The following is a 19,036-nucleotide window of genomic DNA, read 5'->3' as shown; positions in this document are numbered from 1 at the left end:
CATAAAGGAAAAAAAAAAAACCCCAAACCAAACTTTGTGTACAATGTCCACAGTTCTGTACAGAAAAAGAATTTTATCTAGTCAAATCCCATGCTTTCAAAGCTTTTATGTATTTCAGGTTTCCTTAGTAAACAAACTGGCGAGATAGGAGCTCAGCAGTGACCTGCATTAAGAAAAGGTTGGACTTAACCTCCTATTTGCAAGGGGCATGTCCCTGACTGGCCCATTATACAAAGGTGGCAAAATATTCGCCTTATATCTTATATAAACTTTCTGGTATTGCCAAATGGTTCGTGAAGCTTACATAGTACAACTGTCAGGCCAAACCACTGAATGAGAGCATAGGAAAAATAAAGCTGAAATTTTTCTTCTTGACAAGTAACCCAATACAAACAGAATCAATGTTTTTTTCTGCTCCCTAGATACACCAGGATGCCCTCCAGAAAAATCATCTCTAACCGCTGCTTGAGAAGAAAATGGAGGGCAGCAGGTCCTACTGCTGAAACAGGCAAGAGATTGCCAGAGCTTCAGGGAACTGGGGAACTGTTGGAGTAAAGCAAGCCTTGATCAAAAGCACCAATTACATACCCTATGACAGAATGCATTTGGTGCCTGCACCTTCTGTTCCTAGGGAAAGCAGGGAAAAGTATATTTCTGTAGAAACACAGAAGCCTCATGGAAAATTCTTTATTGGGGCCACATTTTTCTTTGCCCACTTGCGCACAATTTCTCTTCTGAAAGTCACATTATCTCAGTCTTTCATCTGAAAACACTATAGCTGGGAGTCCAATTTACTCAGGGGATTTTGCTGATATACAGCCACACATGTGAAGACAGATCAAGGAGGAAACTGTTTAGTCCTTGCCTCAGCAAAAGCCAGAAAGCTTTGAATATGCTGCCATAGAATAAACATTTGACACAGACTTCAAACCTAGATCCAGATAAATGACTCCAGAGATTTCAGTAAGTCTAGCTCTCCACAGTTACACCAAGTTGTCTTGTAATAATTGTATTATTTTCCTGTATTTAGCAGTTGATCCTCATCCTTTAGGACATATTAGAACTTGTCCATCTCAGGAACTTTTGCCTTTTCTCATTGTAACAGCAAGGTAGAGGAAAGAGCAGATCTGTCCTGTCAGCCAGAACAAAAAGCACCAAGAGAATCTGAAGACAACTTCTGAAGACAAAGTTGGCACATCCAAAAAAAGTAATCTCAATTAAATTACTAATAACATTTAATTAACCAAATGTGACAATAAGCTTCAATACTACATTGGCAGTAATTGCGTTACAAACTGGAAAACATGAAAGATCAAGTCTGACTCTGAAGTTTAAGAGACCTTAGAAAGGAAAAGGTAACGATGGACATAAAAACTATCACAGGAACACGACTGCAGTCCTGTGAAGGTAAAGAAAGGAGGAAAAAGTACACGGACAGATGCACCAAGTTTTAACATCTGAGTCTGAGAGAATGCACTTCCCTGTACATGTGCACTGTGTGTGAAACTACACACATGAACAAAGGAGACCATATACACATATATAATGCTTATTTTAAAGAACTGTTAGAGATTACTTAGAAATAACCCTGTAAAAACGGAAGGATTGTGATGTATGTTGCAATAGTATTAAATATTGTTTTCACTTCTCTTTCAAGTTTTTGTTTTGCAATTACATGAAAAAGCAGAAGGAAAAGCTAGTTAAGCAGTGTAGTCTCTTCTTTACTCAAGCACTGAAAATATTAAACAGAATATTTCATCCTAAATGACCCCCACTATAAATAAGATAATTGTACCTTACTATTTAGTGCTTATCCATAATCAGGTCTCATATACAGTAAAATAATGGATGATTAAGCTGACTGCATTTTGCTTTTAATAGTTTAATTTACATCTTCAGACAATCATGTTGTAGTAAAAGCTTTATGGAGGCATAGTGCAAGCATAAATAATGCATCTTTATGGATTTTCAGCAGGTAGCAGGGAGCAAGCTTGTATGCTAGCCATACCTGAGCTGCAGTTTAGTAAAATGTATGTTAAGCTCCATATCTCTCTCAGGTATAATGCAAATCTCCTAGGACAGTGACTAAACACATTTCTTTGCACTGCAGTCCACACATATAATGATTTTGCAGGCGACGTTACACGGTAGCACTCACTACTCACTCAGGCAATATTTTTAAATTCAGACATCACACCTTCCATGCTCTAAGGCCCCTCTCTGTCACGGCAGAATACGTGTAGTACAGGCAGGCATGCAAACAGGGTGCCATTTCAATCCCCTCTCACAGCAGAACATAAACAGCTGAATTCCAGGGAAGACAGCAATTGTGAAAATACACACAGACTACAGATTTCATGGAATTACAGTCACTAGTAAACAGTCTTTTCATTTTTACCTTCAAAACTGTAGTCCACTAGTAAACTCACACTGCTGGGGTCTCCTAGCTGGAATCTCCGCATCATTAGCTTGTCTGAAGTGGGGCCCAGAGTCCTTCACACAGACAGCAACTACAGGTGTCATGCCATGGGATTTTCAAATGTTTTTACAAGTGTTAACTTAAGAATATGCACAGCTCCAGGTAAATTACTCAACAGGCTATCCAGTACAGGGCTACTTCACACAGATTTCTGATGCATCTTGAGCTCAGGTGGAATGCACTGAAGACCAAAGGTGGCGCCCACCTGAGCAGCCTCATGGTTTTTGGAACAAGATGATGTCCACTTTCAAGGTCTGGGCAGAGAGAAGATCCCTTTGAAACTGCTGCATATTGGCACTATTCTTGTAAGTTAGTATCTTAAAAATGTCTTCCTGATACGTCAGGTGTAAAGGATAAGCAACTTCTTCAGCACGGGAATGAGTTTAGGAAATAGGAATGCCTATGTGGTTTTGTGATGCAAGGTGAACTCATTATTTTGAAGTAAGATTTAGCATGGTCTACAAGCATGTTATGCCTAAAAGACTGGCAAAGGGCAGGGGGTGGAGGGAATGAAAGGTGGGGACAGAGATGGGGAGGACACTAGGTATAGAAGTGATTGGTCTGTAGTCCCCCCCAGTTGTTGGCCCAAGTAAAAAGACCTATCCCAGGATGTCCTGTGGGTAGTAAGAGGCCTTCAATACACTAAACACCACTTCTCAAAACAACTCAGTCTGCCGCTTGAAGTGTTCAGAAAAACCAGGTGAGCTGCTGGCTGAAGTATTTCTCAATGCATCAGACAGGTTAATTGTTTCCTAGCAGAATACAAGCAATATTGCACCATCCTTTTTGTTGACAGAGTATGTAATAGTTCTGTCCATCACAAATCATGAATGATATCCTTGAATTAGAGAATAAAATTCTTTGCATGCATTCTGTGCTGCCCTGAAAGCCAACATATGTATGTGAAGTACTTGCACCAAGGGTTATTGACTCTGGCAATCAAAGGTTTTGAAGTAAAACTCACCATGACTGACATACATGCATTATAAACAAAAAGTTTAGGAGGAAAACAGAAGCAGCACCTACTGCAAACACAAGTGGATTTTGCCATTGGGGTAGCAAGCATTTCATCCTATGAAACAGGTCTCTGGAAATACATAAGTGCATGAGTGTAGACATACCTAAGAGCATTTTCTGGAAGGGGACATTACCTAGGTGTTCACCACCTAGGACTGCTGGACATGAATATAGATATGCATCTAAACACCCAAAGTCTTTCAACGTTTGAAAACAAACTACTTGGGGCAGAAGCCCTTGTTGGTATTAAGCATTAGAATTTCCCCCAAGGTATGCTAAGGACTAGACTGGGTAAGGTGACACTTCTTTCCCCCCCCCTTTCTCTAAAGCCTAAGCTCTTGACTGCAGAGTCATCTGGAGAGTTCGCAGGAGTTAGATCACCAGAGTGATCCAACCAGAGAAGGAACAATATCTCACTCTATCTGAAGTGATCTGTGTAACCACAGCTTCTGAAGGCCTTCAACTCCTGTGGAGAATGCAAGTGGCAGGGCACTGTAAAGATAACATTTTTGATTCATGGAGGAAATCTTCAGTGAAACATCATTACGTCAAAAGAGATGTTCTAAAGGGCAAGACACCAGCCAGTCTTCCAGCCAAGATCAGAGATGGTAAATCTTCCCCCAGATCATCTTAAACCTAGAATTGTAGTTGCAAAATTCTTTTAAGTCTAGGGTAAGGATTCAGCTTCCTTTCATTAAACAAGGTCGTACTTCCTTTAAGTGTAGCACAAAGGCGAGAAGACATGAAACAGATTTATGGTCTATACTTTTAGGCATGACATCAGTCTCAGAAGACAGACATCTTTGACTGGTGTTGCAATTGCTCCATTATACAATTATGCCAGCTGGTATAGGCATTAAAAAACATTATTTTATTTTTATTGAAACAGATTGTAGGATCCTTATCACAAAAGCTACCTTGTCTTGATTTTCCCAAAGTCCTTATCACTGGCAAGAAGTTTGCTGCATAGGTGAAGTACTTGCCTAGAATTTGGTATTTGCTGTTGCCTTCCAAACTAGACTTGGGTAGGACACTGGTGAGAACCTCGATATTTGATGTTTTTCATCAAACAAGCTTCATTAACAAGAAGGGTGACCACAACTGCTTTAAGGCAATGCAGAACACAGAGATGCAGCTTGCTAAGAGTGGGTTGTACAAAGCATCATAAATCCTTTTTAGAAAAACTATATAGTCATCAGCAGACTGAGTAAACTAGGCCATTCTTGGATCCAAGAGTAAGGTTAGTACTGGAAATGGTGCCATTTGTTCTCTACATTTCTGTGCCAGCACATTTCCTCCTTCACCACTGAACAGGACGTGTGTCAGCCCCTACAGGCAGCATAATTCCTCTCGGTTTAAAGGTATGAACATCCACAACCAGAGGAAACTGTTTGGAAGAAAAGCACTTCACATAGAGGGTTAGTTCCAAGCACTCGTGGCAATGAACTGGTCAGAGCGAGGGTGGCTGAGGAAACTTGGTCAATGTCACATATGACAAGGAGGGAGAATCTCTTCCATATGAGGAACTTGTACTTCACCAGAAGGTGCCAGGGTTCTTCAGAAGAGTCATGCACCTTAGCACCTGCTTTACAAAGGGGGGTCTGAACTTCAGTGTTTTCTTTTGTCATAATCAGCAGAAGTGAGAGTCGTAGTCTGAGGCTGGTACCTGGACTTAGCTCAGGCAGACTATTTCACAGCAAACAACTCTAAGACCAAACAAGTATCTGCATCTTTAGAGTTAACCCAATGGTGGAAGCTTCCACTAGGGCACAGGAGGCCAGTCACTATGACCACAGAAGAACCAGAGCCTTCATCCTGTGGTATAAATCTAAACAGAGAGCTTTCAAAAGACAGTAACATGTCAAATTAAGGGGTGGAGTTGGGGGGGAAAGACAGCAAAACCTTTTCCCCCCAAAGAGAACACTTCTTTACTCTACTGCTTGGAAGAGGCAACAAAACCTTTTCCCTGAAGACAAAACAATTCTTCACTATACTGCTTTCTGCCAAAAAGCAGACACTCTCAGTGTGGAACAAAGGTCCATAGATAAAACAAAACCTCACATGGGTGGCTCAAGACTGCAAGAAAACCTTGGAAGACATTATTGGCACGTTACTGAGTTTAGACTGAAAAACAGGCTAGGAGAGTTGGTGGGTATCAGCCATTTCAGAGTGCTATAGGGGCAATCAGGAAACCAGGCCACAGCTCTGGCCACAGACTGTACGGATCAAAATGACGGCCCTATGCATCCATCTGCCAAGAGTGATAGAGCACAGCGGGAACACAATCTGTCTGGCTGCAAAGGTCTTGCATCTGAATGATAGAGCTTATATACATCCTAACTGTGAATGTACATAGAGATTATCACTTGACACTAGAAAACAAAGATACTGAGGAGGATATCACAAGGGAAATACAGGAGAGTATATTAACGTATGTGGGTAAAAATTGTACAAGTAATAAAATTTTGATATTAATCATACGTTTCCAAAAATACCATCAAGGCCACCAGACTTCCCTGCCATACATTAACGTAGCATTTTGTTTTGTTTCTACACATAGCATCTACAAGCCAATAGCAACATATAATGCTATGGCAGTAAAGGGGAATAATTTCAATTGAGCATAAACAGAGACAGGCAATTACAACTGTACACAGTGCTCACAAATGCAGAATTCTAGCACGCTAACCCCTGAGATACACCAGCTATTATCGCTCAGCACACAACTGAATGAGAACAATAACCAAAACCACAGTGAGGTAATTTTAAAACACAGTACAGCAGATCCTGCTATCATAACAATTGATCTACTCAGAACAGCAGGCTGCTGGGCATAAATCAGTACGATCAAAGATGGCTTTAAAACCAAATTATTTTACTACAGTAGTTTCTTAAAACAAAGTCAAGCCAATCAAAAAAAAATATTGCTTCAAACTACAGATCACTGACACCTTTCAAAAAAACACCATCTACCTATCAAGCAGCAAAAAGAGCACTGGCATTAAGTACATTAGATGAAAACAGCCTATCAGTTCCTTTTTCAAGCAAGCATTCATTATAGTCTGTACCTGGCTGATATGTACAGCAGAAACCTGGGCAGAACACACGGATGAGTGGCTTGGAGAGTTTGGTAGAGATTTGCAGGGTCCAATTGAGAGTTGCTGTTTCTTCCTTGTTGCAACAATCTTCTGAGCAACTAAAGGAAAATAAAACACACAGGCAGGTAAGCTATAGTACACAATAAAATACGGTATATCAAAAGTATGCAGAAGGCACAAAACAAGGTTTTCCATTGCCAAGTCTTGCTCCAAAAATATATAGTAATTCATCCAATTAAGGAGACAGATGCTGATGTTCCACATTATATGCTCCAGGTGACACTCCATCTCTGTTCCCCTCCTGGATGAAATTGCCCCAGAACTCTCACTCCACCAGGTGAGCACCAGAGAACCAGTAACATGCAAGCAGAAGGGGAAAAGGCAGGTGTGCAAGTTACAAAAAGCAATACCAGGAATGCTACTACAAGTTCACTATACGCTTATGGTATCACACCGACAAAGCTTATGGTAGTACACATTTTCCATTCTTTGGGCTATTCTCCTTGCAGACAGAAGATAAGTATGAGCAACACTTGACTAACAAACAAGTTCAAGTGCATCTCAGTGCTATTTACTAGCATGATCCTGGAAGATGTCCTACATCCGAGAGTGAAAGTTCATTAGGAAAGCTATCGCGCCCAGTCCAAGCAGGTCTAGTTTACATGAAGGCGTGTACTCCCCCTGCTGAGGAATAAGGTGGGCTTTTCTTAATTACTGGCCACCACATCAGGGCAATCAGTTTCGGAAACCACAAGTTTAAAGCATTTGAGACAAATGATAATCGGAATAATAAAACTGATAAAGGGTCCCTGACGTAAAATACCTGGATCAGTGGTGCCACACATCCCATCCCATTCAAATTCATTATGGAAAGAAGCTGTATCATCATCTAGTTCTAGCTTTATTACTTAGTAGCACTAGCACAGCTGGAAAAATGCCAAATTTATTTTGCAATTTATTAAGAAATTATCTTCAACATGTAAAGAAAAGCAGCACTTATCAAACAGATACAGGGATCAGTCATTAACATCTCTATGTCCAGCTCAGCAGACTCATACTAAAAAATGGAAACAGAGCTGAAATGAAATGCAGCTACTTCTGTACCCCTCCTACAATTTTTCAATTTTAAAAAGTCAAACTATTTCAGAAATTCATTCTGCACTACACTGGAATTTCAGTTCATTCCACTATTCAGCTAAGGCCTTTGGAAAAAGCTCTTTTTAGGTCACAAATACTTAAAATTAAATCATTTACACTACATTCATTACCTACTTTTTGGGTCATGAATTAAAAAGTAAACAAAATTTCAGTCTTCAGAAACAGAGACTAGTATAACAGCTAATCAAAAATACTACTAACTAAATTTAACTTCCCTGCCTGCAGCAATCTTCATGAAGTGAAGCACTTTATGAAACTTGTGCAAAGGAGTCTGTAGTCACTTTCCTCATCTCCACCAAAATGGGTCAGTGAGGCAGAACTTCAACAATTATTGGCTTCTACTTAAAAAGTCACACAGAAACTTGTAATTAAACTAACAGCATTCAATCTGGTTTGTTCAGAAAGTATAAAAAGGTATTTATGTAAATTCCAAGATTATTTTTGCTCAGTACGTTATAACACAGGCAGAGATATTGTTTAGCAGTGTAAGCATACAATTTCATCTCAAATGAATGCAATTTTAATAACAAACTGGTCCATGGCTTATGTTTTTCATGTAAATGAATGATGGCATAACCATGATTTAGTGAGAATACGTTGTATAAAAAATGGCTCATATATACGAAGAAGCAGCTTCATTAGTTACATCCCACCTCCAATAGGCCTCTTATCATCCTGAAAGGATGATATCAATTAATTTATCTTCCCCTGGCATATTGATCATAACCTTCATCAGCTAATCATGTTTAAATTACAGAGGAATATCGTAGCACTCTGTCATTTCAGACCCATTGGTTTATTGATCTGGAGCCTGGAAAGCCATATATTAAAATATTTTAAAACACATTAGTGAATGCAGAGAGCAAACCGAAGGTCAGATTTTAACATATGCACATGGATTTGTCTTCATCAAATGTGGTAAAGACCTAAATTAAGACCAAAACTGAATTAAAACCACACATGAATGAAAATTACCTTCTCAGCAAAAGCTTCCACTCACACATGGGAGAGGTAATTAGTCAAGGAAAATATTTACCTCTTTCCTTCAGTCTGAATACAGGTGTGTTTGTAGCATTGCATTAACATGCGTAATGCAGTCTTGCCAAATTATCACTCTAGGAAGGCACAAGGAAAAAAAACCCAAAAACCAAGACAGCCTGAACTCACCTATTCAAGCACACAACCTAAACACTAGCTAAGTACTACAAAAGCAGTCACTAAAAAAATAAATAAAAAGCAAAAAAAGCACAAATTGTTACTCTAGAAACATGAAGAGTAATCCACAAAGCAGTTGGAAACTAAACCTTACACAGAGCAGCATAAAGCGTAGCTTATCCTGTGCACCGTAAAAAAGGTAAAATTGCAGTGGAAGATATAATGTTACCTACTTAAAACCATGCTACGAATTCTAGAATAGACCATTCTTCGCCTCAAATTTCTTAGCTCTTCCCTCCGTTAGAAAAATGATGTGCCCCCTAATGGAAATCCCCTTCTGAGCTGCCAAACCTTCCCAATTCCCCCTCCATTTCGGCAACATGTCTAATATCCCCCGCCAGAGCACGATTCCTCCTGCCTCTCCCCTCTCTTCATTAGGCAACCCGCTCTCCTTTGAGACACCAAACAGTTTTTGCTTCTTTCACTGAAGTCGTGTAGCTGTCACTCCATAATTAGGTTGCATTCAATATTCAAGTGCTCAGGGCTACTTGCCCTTGGATATGATGGTGATACAAGCTTCAGAAGTACCTAAAGGAGTACCCTGACCCTTCAAAGTTTGCAACATATGAAAGACGTGACTGATCATCTGTGGGGCAATCGCTGGACTGTCAAAAGACCTACTGTGCTCTTTCTAAAGCTACCTTGAGAGAAGAGATGAAACTTAAATCTTGCCCATCAGAAGTCAATAAAAGGGGTTAGGCACATATCTCCTCAGCAGTGCTGCTGCAAATTCACATTTTCTACATCTTCTATGCCAGAGAAGAAAGCCCTGAAATACACAAAACTTAAAATGGCTGGCACTGAAAACCCCACAGATCTGCTAACTCCTGCTGCTGACATCTTCAGACACAGTAGTTAGGGAGGAAAAAAACACAGTTAAATGGTTGTGTAGCAAGAGCAAAATACACCATAATTATAAGAACTAACGCCAGATCCAGAGAACAGCCACGCTATATTGCTTGTTCAGGCCAAACCACATTTCTGTTATTACATCTTTGTTAAGACTCCAAGTGATCGCTCGTTAGCTGCTTCACAGTGGTAAGAAAAAAAATCCTTAAACCAACATATTTTGTTTCCACAACTACAACTATATACAAGCTCACACCGGATTTATGAGCAACTTTGTCAGAGTGTATCAAAATATATGCAAAATATTACTTCCCCCCCCCAAAGGCAGTACCATCACCGCCACAGTTCAGGCAGCTCAGCGGCGAGGCGGAACCTCTACTGAAAAACGCATAGCAGTAAATACTGCTCTTCGGGAATGCCTGATGCAAGCTGTGGCCATATGTAAACATCTTTTTGCTGTTAATGAAAGCCAACTAGTTGTACTTCATTAACCAATTTAAGGCTACTCAGAGTCAAAATCTTCAGATTAATATTGAAGCGCCTATAATTGAAATGTCAGTCCAGAGGAAGCTATACAATTAAAACAAACATTTTTCTATAAAGTGAGTAGAGAATGCAAGAAAGCAGAAATATTTTTGCTCCAGAGCTTTCTGGTTCCATCTCATCCCAAAGATGATTCAGTGCTTCTGAATTTAATGTAAATACACTTGCCCAGACATGTTTCTAAAACAGATGAATACTGACTTAATTCGCGTGGCAGAAATCAAAAATAACCAAGATAGTGACAGGCTTTTCAACTATTTTGAAATATCAATTGCATTCCTCTCTACTTTTATATATTCAATTAAGCTATCAATTTCTGAGGTATTTTTATTGTAATCCACCTATCTGTAGTATGAAAAGCTAAACAAAATTTATTTGCAAAGTCAAGAACTCTTCTGCAAATAAACAGGGACATGACAAAGATATTTAGAGCTGTAAACCAGGAGAATTGTTATTTAGTAAATATTAGGTCTTTGAGGAAGGCTGATGCTTATTTCTTGTACTTTTAAACAATTTCACAAGCCAGAATGACTAGAAGTTATATTTTGCTTTAAGGCCTTGTTAATTAAAAGCATGTGAAATTCCTGGTCTGCAAGATGAATAAAATGTCCAAGTTTGGAGAGAAAGCTCTTGACTTGAATGCCTCTTCTTCCATGCCTGACATAGCTCACCAAAACAAAATTAACCTTCCCACCCCCTGCCACTTTCATCTCAAACACTACTTTTTGTTAGTCAAACTACTCATTCGTAAGCAGCTCCTGCTAACTTCTCGCCCGGATCGTTTAATCGGAAGGATCATACCACTGAGCAGGAAAGCTCAGTGGTCTAGCAGCCTCCGAGCTGTAAAGCAAGGTTTCCGCACTCCAGCTCAGGAGATCTGCATTGCAAACCACCACCGTTTCCATTTGCACATAGAAAAAAGTTACCTGTACACTAATTTCCGCTAAACAAAGCTCTCCTATTCTGCTCTCAAGGCGTGAGGCTAACTACCAGAGGACTAAATTCACTCGCAGGAGGAAGAGCAGGTCACCTCCTCTCCCCGAAACCCAGAGCTGCGCCTCCATAATGAACCAACTCCTCTTTGTGCTCCATTTCGGAGCTAATCACCATTAGAAATACTGTTGCCAGAGTAACTGCTCTGACAGAGTTGTCTTTCCTTGGTTCAAAGGGCTGTTCACATGTCAACTTCTTGTGCAGTGTGAGGCTGCTTTGGCGGGGGCAGCCGGGTCTCTAAAATCTCATTAGCACAGCTTCATTCAAGTGTAAGGAAAGGCAGACAGAGACCTGGGGGAAAATACTCCTTACAAGAAGTTCAAGACACAAGGTAAGACTGTCTCATCTAGTTCCACACCTCTAAAAACTGAAAACACAAAAGTACCACTGCATCATACAATAGATGCGTTTAGGGAAACCTCGTCTAGCCTGAGACCCGATCACTCCCCGGTTTTAAGACGGGTCCTGGAAAATGTCCAGAGGTATCAACAATCTGATCATTGCTCTCTTTCCCAAAAGGCAGTGAATAGTCACTGCTGCGCCCTTTACATTGCTTTTTACCACAGAACACTTGAAATAAAAGGGAAGACTCCAGGCATACAATACCTGTAACATTCTCTTCCCATTTATCACTGGTACAAGAGTATTGCGTATTTAGGAGATGCAAACAGTCTTCTTGAATTACCACTAACTTAAATCAAAATTTATTTGACTATTTATTTCTGCTGTTTGTCTGAGAAAACACCAGGTTCAGTTAAAACCTGCCACTTTGTGCAAAAGATGGCAATCCAAGAATTGTGCAGTAAACTTTCTTCAGCTTACTGACAGAAAATAGCTTTCAGCTGAAGTTGGAATGCTCACGGCTGACTGAAAAGCAACAGAAGGAACAAACACTCGTAAATATATATTCTAACTGCTGGGGGGAAAATATAATCTAAAAGTTTACACAAAGATTACCCTTCATATTAAAACAACGTGTCCTGTCCGCGTCCCCCCACAATGACTTTGAACAACCACCAACATTGTACCTTTACAGAAAGTCTCTGTTCAATTCGTATCACCCATTAGCTATTTGTAAAAGGTGAAAAATTGAGTTTTAAATGAAACCCAAATGCTCTTGCTAACAGGAACAGCCGGACCTCTGAAAACGAATGTTGGCTTTTTGAAATTCTACAACAAATTTTATTTCTTTTTGCAAACTTGTGGGTTGGAGTAACCTTCATGACACTGACCAATTTGACTGCTTTTATAGACCACTGAGATATCTCTGCCTACAAAAAGTACAGAATACTAACCTTGCTGCAACTGGTGCTAAACAAGATGCTTGATAAAATGATGACTTATAAGGAAGGCTAAACAATATATGTACCATACTGCCTCTTTGAAAAGGGCATGCTCTCACTGTATGGTCAAAGGCTGCGGTGATATTTAAGTGTGAGAAAATTAGTGTTTCATCACAAGGCTGACATAAGACGTCTGACTCTCAAAACCTGTGAAGAATGCATTTTACGTGATCACAAGGTCAAAATATTTGCTTAGTGCTTAAAATTGCAGGGGAGGAAAAGAGCTTCAGAAACATCACAAAATTTGCAACCCTCCATTTTGGAACATCAAGCCTGGGGACATCCGGGAACTCCATCATCCAGCTTGACCTGCACTGCCAGTGTCCCTTCTGGAGCTGATGTGCTCGTCACTTGCTCCCTCCCCTGCTGGTACCTGCTTTTGTCAGAAGATGCATCATCCTGAGGCTGCAGCTGTTCGGGCAGAGCTCAGTGTCGGCACACACAGCCGCAAAAGGGCCTCAGCAAGCTGGTCTGAACAATGTACAGGAGAGAACACGCTCTTTCCATGTTCAACACTGGAAACTTTTTTTGTCACTGCCTCATTCTTGTTGATAAACTAACGCTTCCATGGACTAATCCTTGCTTTTAAAAAGTATTTTACAGCATCAGTAGCGGTCACCATGCTTTATTTCTCTAATTCCTACAGAATAGGGAAACTAATACAGCAGAAAGTAACCCAGCTAGCATCTCCAGCTAACATCTCCAGCTAACAACATGAACATCAGGGCACAAATATCAGTAGATATACCTTAGTCAATTCCTGCCTAAGTCCTGGTTCCTAAAAAATCCCAGTAACCTCAACAGAACCTGGCAGGGAGAAGGAGAGGGAAAGTGGAAGAAGCCTAACTTCTGTGACTGATACACCAACAAAATCAAATTTTATCAGATGAGCAAAAATAAGTTACTTCTGCTCATAGCCCTGCTGATGACTGTTCACTTGTTTCATGTGCAAAGCCCTGCCTAAGGAAAACACATTGTGGGAAGTTAAGATACATAGCAGCTTGCATTTTTCCAGCAGCTGCATTTTAGCTTAATATTGCATGTTTACAATAAGTAAGTGTTCAATAAAAATAAATTTATTCCACAATTACATATTACAGGCGAAGCAGTAATAACTAAAAGAGCAAGCACTAACCACAAATGCTTTTGAATGGGAAACATTAATTTAAGTATCCACTATTAAGGCCATTGTACCTGTTATTTTAAATTCCATCCATTTTTTTTAGGCTAAACAACTTTTATACTTCTCCTTCAAGAAGGAAAGCTTGGCTTACCATATGCCAGCCTGCAATACAGAAGCAAGTACTTGACTTCCATAGCATTTGGGCTTGGATGTAGCAATTTCTTTACATGCTTTCTCGGGGCGGGGGGGAAGCCAGTATGTATTTGCATGTGTGCTAAATGTGTTGCCAATACGAATTCAACATTTTCAACAGCTACACACTTTAAAAAAAAAACAACAACAACAACAAACAACCAACAAAAAACCAAAAAAAAAAAATCTCAAATGTGTTGAGGGGAAACTTCTTGCTGGGTTTGTAGACTGACTTCACTTTTCCAGGGCAAGAGAAGATTCAGGAGGCCAAATGCAGCACAGCAGCGTGATCACAGTACTGCTCTGTACCATGACAAACGTACACCTTCCCCTCCTGCTAAGGGGGACGTCTCTGCCAAGGGACCTCTACTTTAATGTCAATATATAAAAAAACCGCCAAGTCTCATCCCCAGAATTCTTACCCCTTTCAGTTCTTACCAACAATGATTAATCTGTTCCATGTAACATTATTAGTAGTCAATTTAACATGTTACTCTTGTGTGCAAGCATGTCATATGTAACACCGAGGCAAGCAAACACACAAAACTGGCACACAATGCAGTATACAGTTGCATGAGATACCAGTTCTAGCAGGAAAATCAGCTTAGGAACTTTTTGACCCAACTTTTCAGTGACCCAGTTTAAGCTGTGGTCCAACAATCAGCCGGTACGAGCACAGCTAAAGCAGCACATACAGCAAGAAAACTCTTAGGCTGTTTTTCCCCGTAGAAACAGAGTGCTGGAAAGCCATATCCATAGAAATGAGTTGTTATTCCGCACTGAACACAAATCCACTTAATGCTCTAACAGACTACGGTGGTACTTGCCAGGATAACCTCTATTTCACTTTACAGCATGACTGACAAGGGTGGGAAAGTGAAATGCACAGGTACTCACCTCTGACCCTGCACAGCAAGAGCAGAGTCAAACTACCTGACAAAAAACAAAGTAAAATCTACAGCGCCAGGCACCAAAAGCATTAGTAAGTTTTACAGGACACAGTGGTTGGTTAACAAATCTTCTTAAAGCAATTTGATTACATACATACACAATACCTGCATTTTTACTGCTTGACTAAAATACGCTTTGAAGTGCTGGGTAGTCCCATTAACCAGACAGCTTTCACTCTTGTATTATTTCCCTGTATTTCTCAAGCACCGCGCACAATCTAGAAAGAAAAGCATCTCAACCCAGCCCTCTGGTTACCAAGGAAGCAGGGTATTTCACATGAGACATGCCTCTTCCCTGGTGAGGATCAGGTAGGCAGGTGAATGTTTAAACTACTGCATACATTCTAACTGCTGTTATTCTATTTCTGCTATGTCAAACTACCTGTTTTTGCACGTTCAAAAAAGTAAAAAAATTAAAACAGGGATTTCAATAAAGACAAACTACAGGAGACGTGGTATTAAACAACTCCAATGCTGAAGCAAATGCAACAGTTTCAGCTGGCAAGTCAAAACATAGTGTGCTATTAAAATAGTTGGCTAAGAACAAAGGCATCTCCACCACATTTTCACACCATGAAAATATTCACACCAGCAGCAAATATTCCTTCCTTCCCTTCCCAAACACATACGGCTGCCAAGGACAGAGTAATTTCTCCCTGCAGCCTGTACCTGTATTCTCAGGACACAGAAGAAACGCTGAACGCTCTGAGCTTCCAGAGATTTATTTCTGGACACTCAGTAACTCTCCGTTTCCCTCACTTCTCTGATTGTTAAATACTGAATTTCTGCATGATTTTAGCAGCCACAGTAACACTGGATGCTGCTTTCCGAAACCTTTTAAAAGATCTGTTAACTTGGTAATACTAAATAAACCTGCTTAGTTTTTCTAAGCTCGAGGGAAGCTATCACTCCTACAACAGGAAGGTAAAATAATGCAAATAAATTAACATTTTAGAAGTGTTGATATATGTGTGTTGTCACAAGTAAGTTTCTAATAAGAAGCAAAATCCTTCACGAGCTGTGAATGAATACTATACCCCTATAGAGATGACTGCCTTGTTTGATCAACACGTTGTCTTCCTTATGGTATCTATTTTAATATAAAGCTATAATGTAGACAAAAGCTTATTTAAGAATAATCCAGTGAGAGCTTCAAAGTTGCTCCCAAAATAGGAAGACAAGTTTTAATATAGGATCCAATTCTTACTTGAATCCCCTTTATTTCATTATATTAAAACAAATTTATCTTCATTTATGTCTCAATTACCTTGTAGGGCTGTTAATTTGCTGGAAATGAAGCTATTGGGTGATTATTACTATTACTTGAGGGATTTACATGCTGACTGTAATAAACAGTTACCTTCAGGATGGAACAAGTCAAGGCTACTTGTATTAATTTTGGAATGAAAAAAATTGCCAAGACAGCCAAGTACACAGCTATGAAGCTAGAAATGGAGCTTCTGCAAAACATGAACAAAGCAGGGTAAGTAATACTATGTACTTTGCTTATCCGTATTAGTCTTCACCTTCGCTAATGTGGGATGGTTAAAACTTGAAGCTATACACAATTGTTTGATACACCCGTTTATATTCTTCTGGGAGTGATGGGATAATGCGCTGCTCAGCAGCAAGCCTGCTTGTAGCAGAACAGGCTCTTCAAAGCAAGCACAAGCTCACCCTGGCTGTAGTTAACCAACAGAAGAACCATATGCACCGAACATAACGTGCATTGCAAAGGGAAGTTGGATGTTTTATTACACATATTACACAGGCTCCTCAAAAGAGCCGAAGTTACATCTTATTACTAGAATGAATGATTCTTTCACCCTACTAAAACAATGTTATAACTCCTCACATACAGACAGTTTCCAAGAAATATATAGCCTGTTTCATAATACAAGTTAATAGGAAATGTATGTATGAACACATGAATTATATACTGAAAAATACTGTTTCACAATCACCACAGTTAATAATTAAGTTCAGCTACAATGGGCTAATTCAGTGTTAATGTTTCTAAAAGATTTTAATACAACTTTCCTTAAAACAAATTTAAAGCCACACCTTACTGGTACCTTTGGGGTTTTTGTGATGCTTTCATTGAAATGCATATTTCAATGACTGGCTCTCAGAAATAACAACTGTTCTTGTTTTACCAGATATGAAAATACAGTTACAAATAAGATTCAGTATTAAATATCTCTAATCAATGCAAATATATTTTTTTCCTCCACAGGTAACTATGATTAACACTGCATTATCACTTATTCCCAACTTTGATGCAAATCATTGTCTCCCAAGATTAGGTAAGCACATATGCCAATAAATCCACTAGACAATCTGGAAGGCATCTGGCATCTAAAGACATTTAAAAAATAAACCTCTGTTTTGTTTAGTACTCTAACTGTGTTGCAAGTAGAAGCATATGGCTTGAGGATTTGTAAGGCAAACACTGTGTCAGACACACAGGTAAATACTTTTGCACATGGATTTACCTAATCAGTAAATCATGAAACTCTGTTGATTCTGTCTACACTACGACAGAATCAAGTCATAAATCCTGCTATTTCACACACAAAGGTACAACTTCAAATACAAAGGTTAAAAAAAATTGAAACAAGAAAAAAAAACCCAAGCAGAAAACAGCACATTAAACTATAATGTCAAATTGATGTGTTCCATAAAATGCCTGTAAATAATTGGGTTTTTAACTATCCTTTAAGAATAAAATTCTCAAAGTATCATTTTATGTTATTTAATTCTATGTCAATACAGAAGAATAATTATTAATCCTATTAATCATGTCAAAACATAGTATTAGATAACAAACAATAGTACTACGCTGAGGAATTTTACCAGCTGGCAAGCAATTTCACGTTTACATTTTGAAGCAGCTTCATGGAAAGCCTATTTTGAGGGGCATGCTATCAAATTACAGTTTTCATAGACAACATTTCTACCTTCTAAAGATTTAGGCACATCCAATAAGCTCACTAATAGCACACAGACAAGGACACAAAATGATAGAAAGCTTCTGGTTACGTTAGTGCGACTCAGACATTTCCATCCTTATGGATGGAAATGAACTTATTCACATTTACTAAATCAAGTTCAACTGAACTTGTGCCTCATTCAGACAGTTCTATTAATTCTCCAGTGGAGAAAAGGTTTACATTGTTACCAAAAAACCAGGCCTTCGATTAATCCAGTATAATTTTTAAAACCGCCAAAATGACATAAAATTGTTTTGTAATAGCTCAGTCTCTGAATCCAGAGGTGCAACCGTGCCTTGAGATCACAGAACTGCATGCACACATGGCACATCTGGTCCCAAAACAAGAGCCATGTGCCCCGTGCGGCAGAGAGAAAAACGTAACTCGCAAATGTAAGTTATACATCTACACATTCTGAAGCATTGCAGCAGCCCTAAAACTGGCTTGTTTACAAGCAAGACAAGCTTGGATGTCACAAGGGCAGGGTTTAGCATGCCCTTCACAGAGGATGAAAAGCACGGTCTAGAGTCAATGATCACTGCAAGCATGGGTGACCCAGCCTACGGCTTTACTCCATCTCAAGATGGTCCACGGACCTTTGACATAAACTCCCTTTCCAGCCTGCATCAGCAGAAAGCAGACAGGTGCCAATCTCTGTACTTGGCTTGCAACTTCAATGTGGCTGGAAGACAGGATAAAAACCAGAATGCAGCTTAAGGGCAGTCCAAGCACAAGCTACGTTGTCACCTTTCTGATGCTCTGCTAATGGTTAACTGTTCTTGTGGAAAACTATCGAATTTTATATAGCATTTAAATATCCAGCCTCACTTACACTGGGTTACATCTAGGTATTAACTACTTAGCCAATGAATACTCAAGACTTTGCACTGGTATTTCTGTGGCAAATTTGTGACACTCAAAGTTCATTTTCAGCTAGTATCTCTTTGAAATAAAATCCAGAGAGTTGGCTCTGTCATTATGAAGTTGGTTCTCTTTTGTTTCCGTGTTTTTAATACCAAACTTCACATAGCAGAGAACACACAGCAGAGAAGCCGTAGTGCATATGTTTAGTCAAACCCAGCA

General features: G+C 39.5%; 1 protein-coding gene across 1 annotated transcript in view; it reads right to left on the bottom strand.

Moving 5' to 3' along the window:
- Positions 1-19,036, bottom strand: part of AGAP1 (ArfGAP with GTPase domain, ankyrin repeat and PH domain 1) — a 234,923-nt gene that overhangs the window by 192,398 nt on the left and 23,489 nt on the right. Inside the window, exon 4 of the mRNA XM_035891073.1 lies at positions 6,565-6,692. Coding sequence (XP_035746966.1) covers positions 6,565-6,692 — 128 coding nt within the window. The remainder of the gene's footprint in view (positions 1-6,564; positions 6,693-19,036) is intronic.

This window comes from Egretta garzetta, unplaced genomic scaffold (genome assembly GCF_000687185.1).
Source record: "Egretta garzetta isolate BGI_Z169 unplaced genomic scaffold, ASM68718v1 scaffold113, whole genome shotgun sequence".
In the NCBI taxonomy this organism is placed as follows: domain Eukaryota; kingdom Metazoa; phylum Chordata; class Aves; order Pelecaniformes; family Ardeidae; genus Egretta; species Egretta garzetta.
This window is presented reverse-complemented; position numbering and strand designations above follow the sequence as displayed.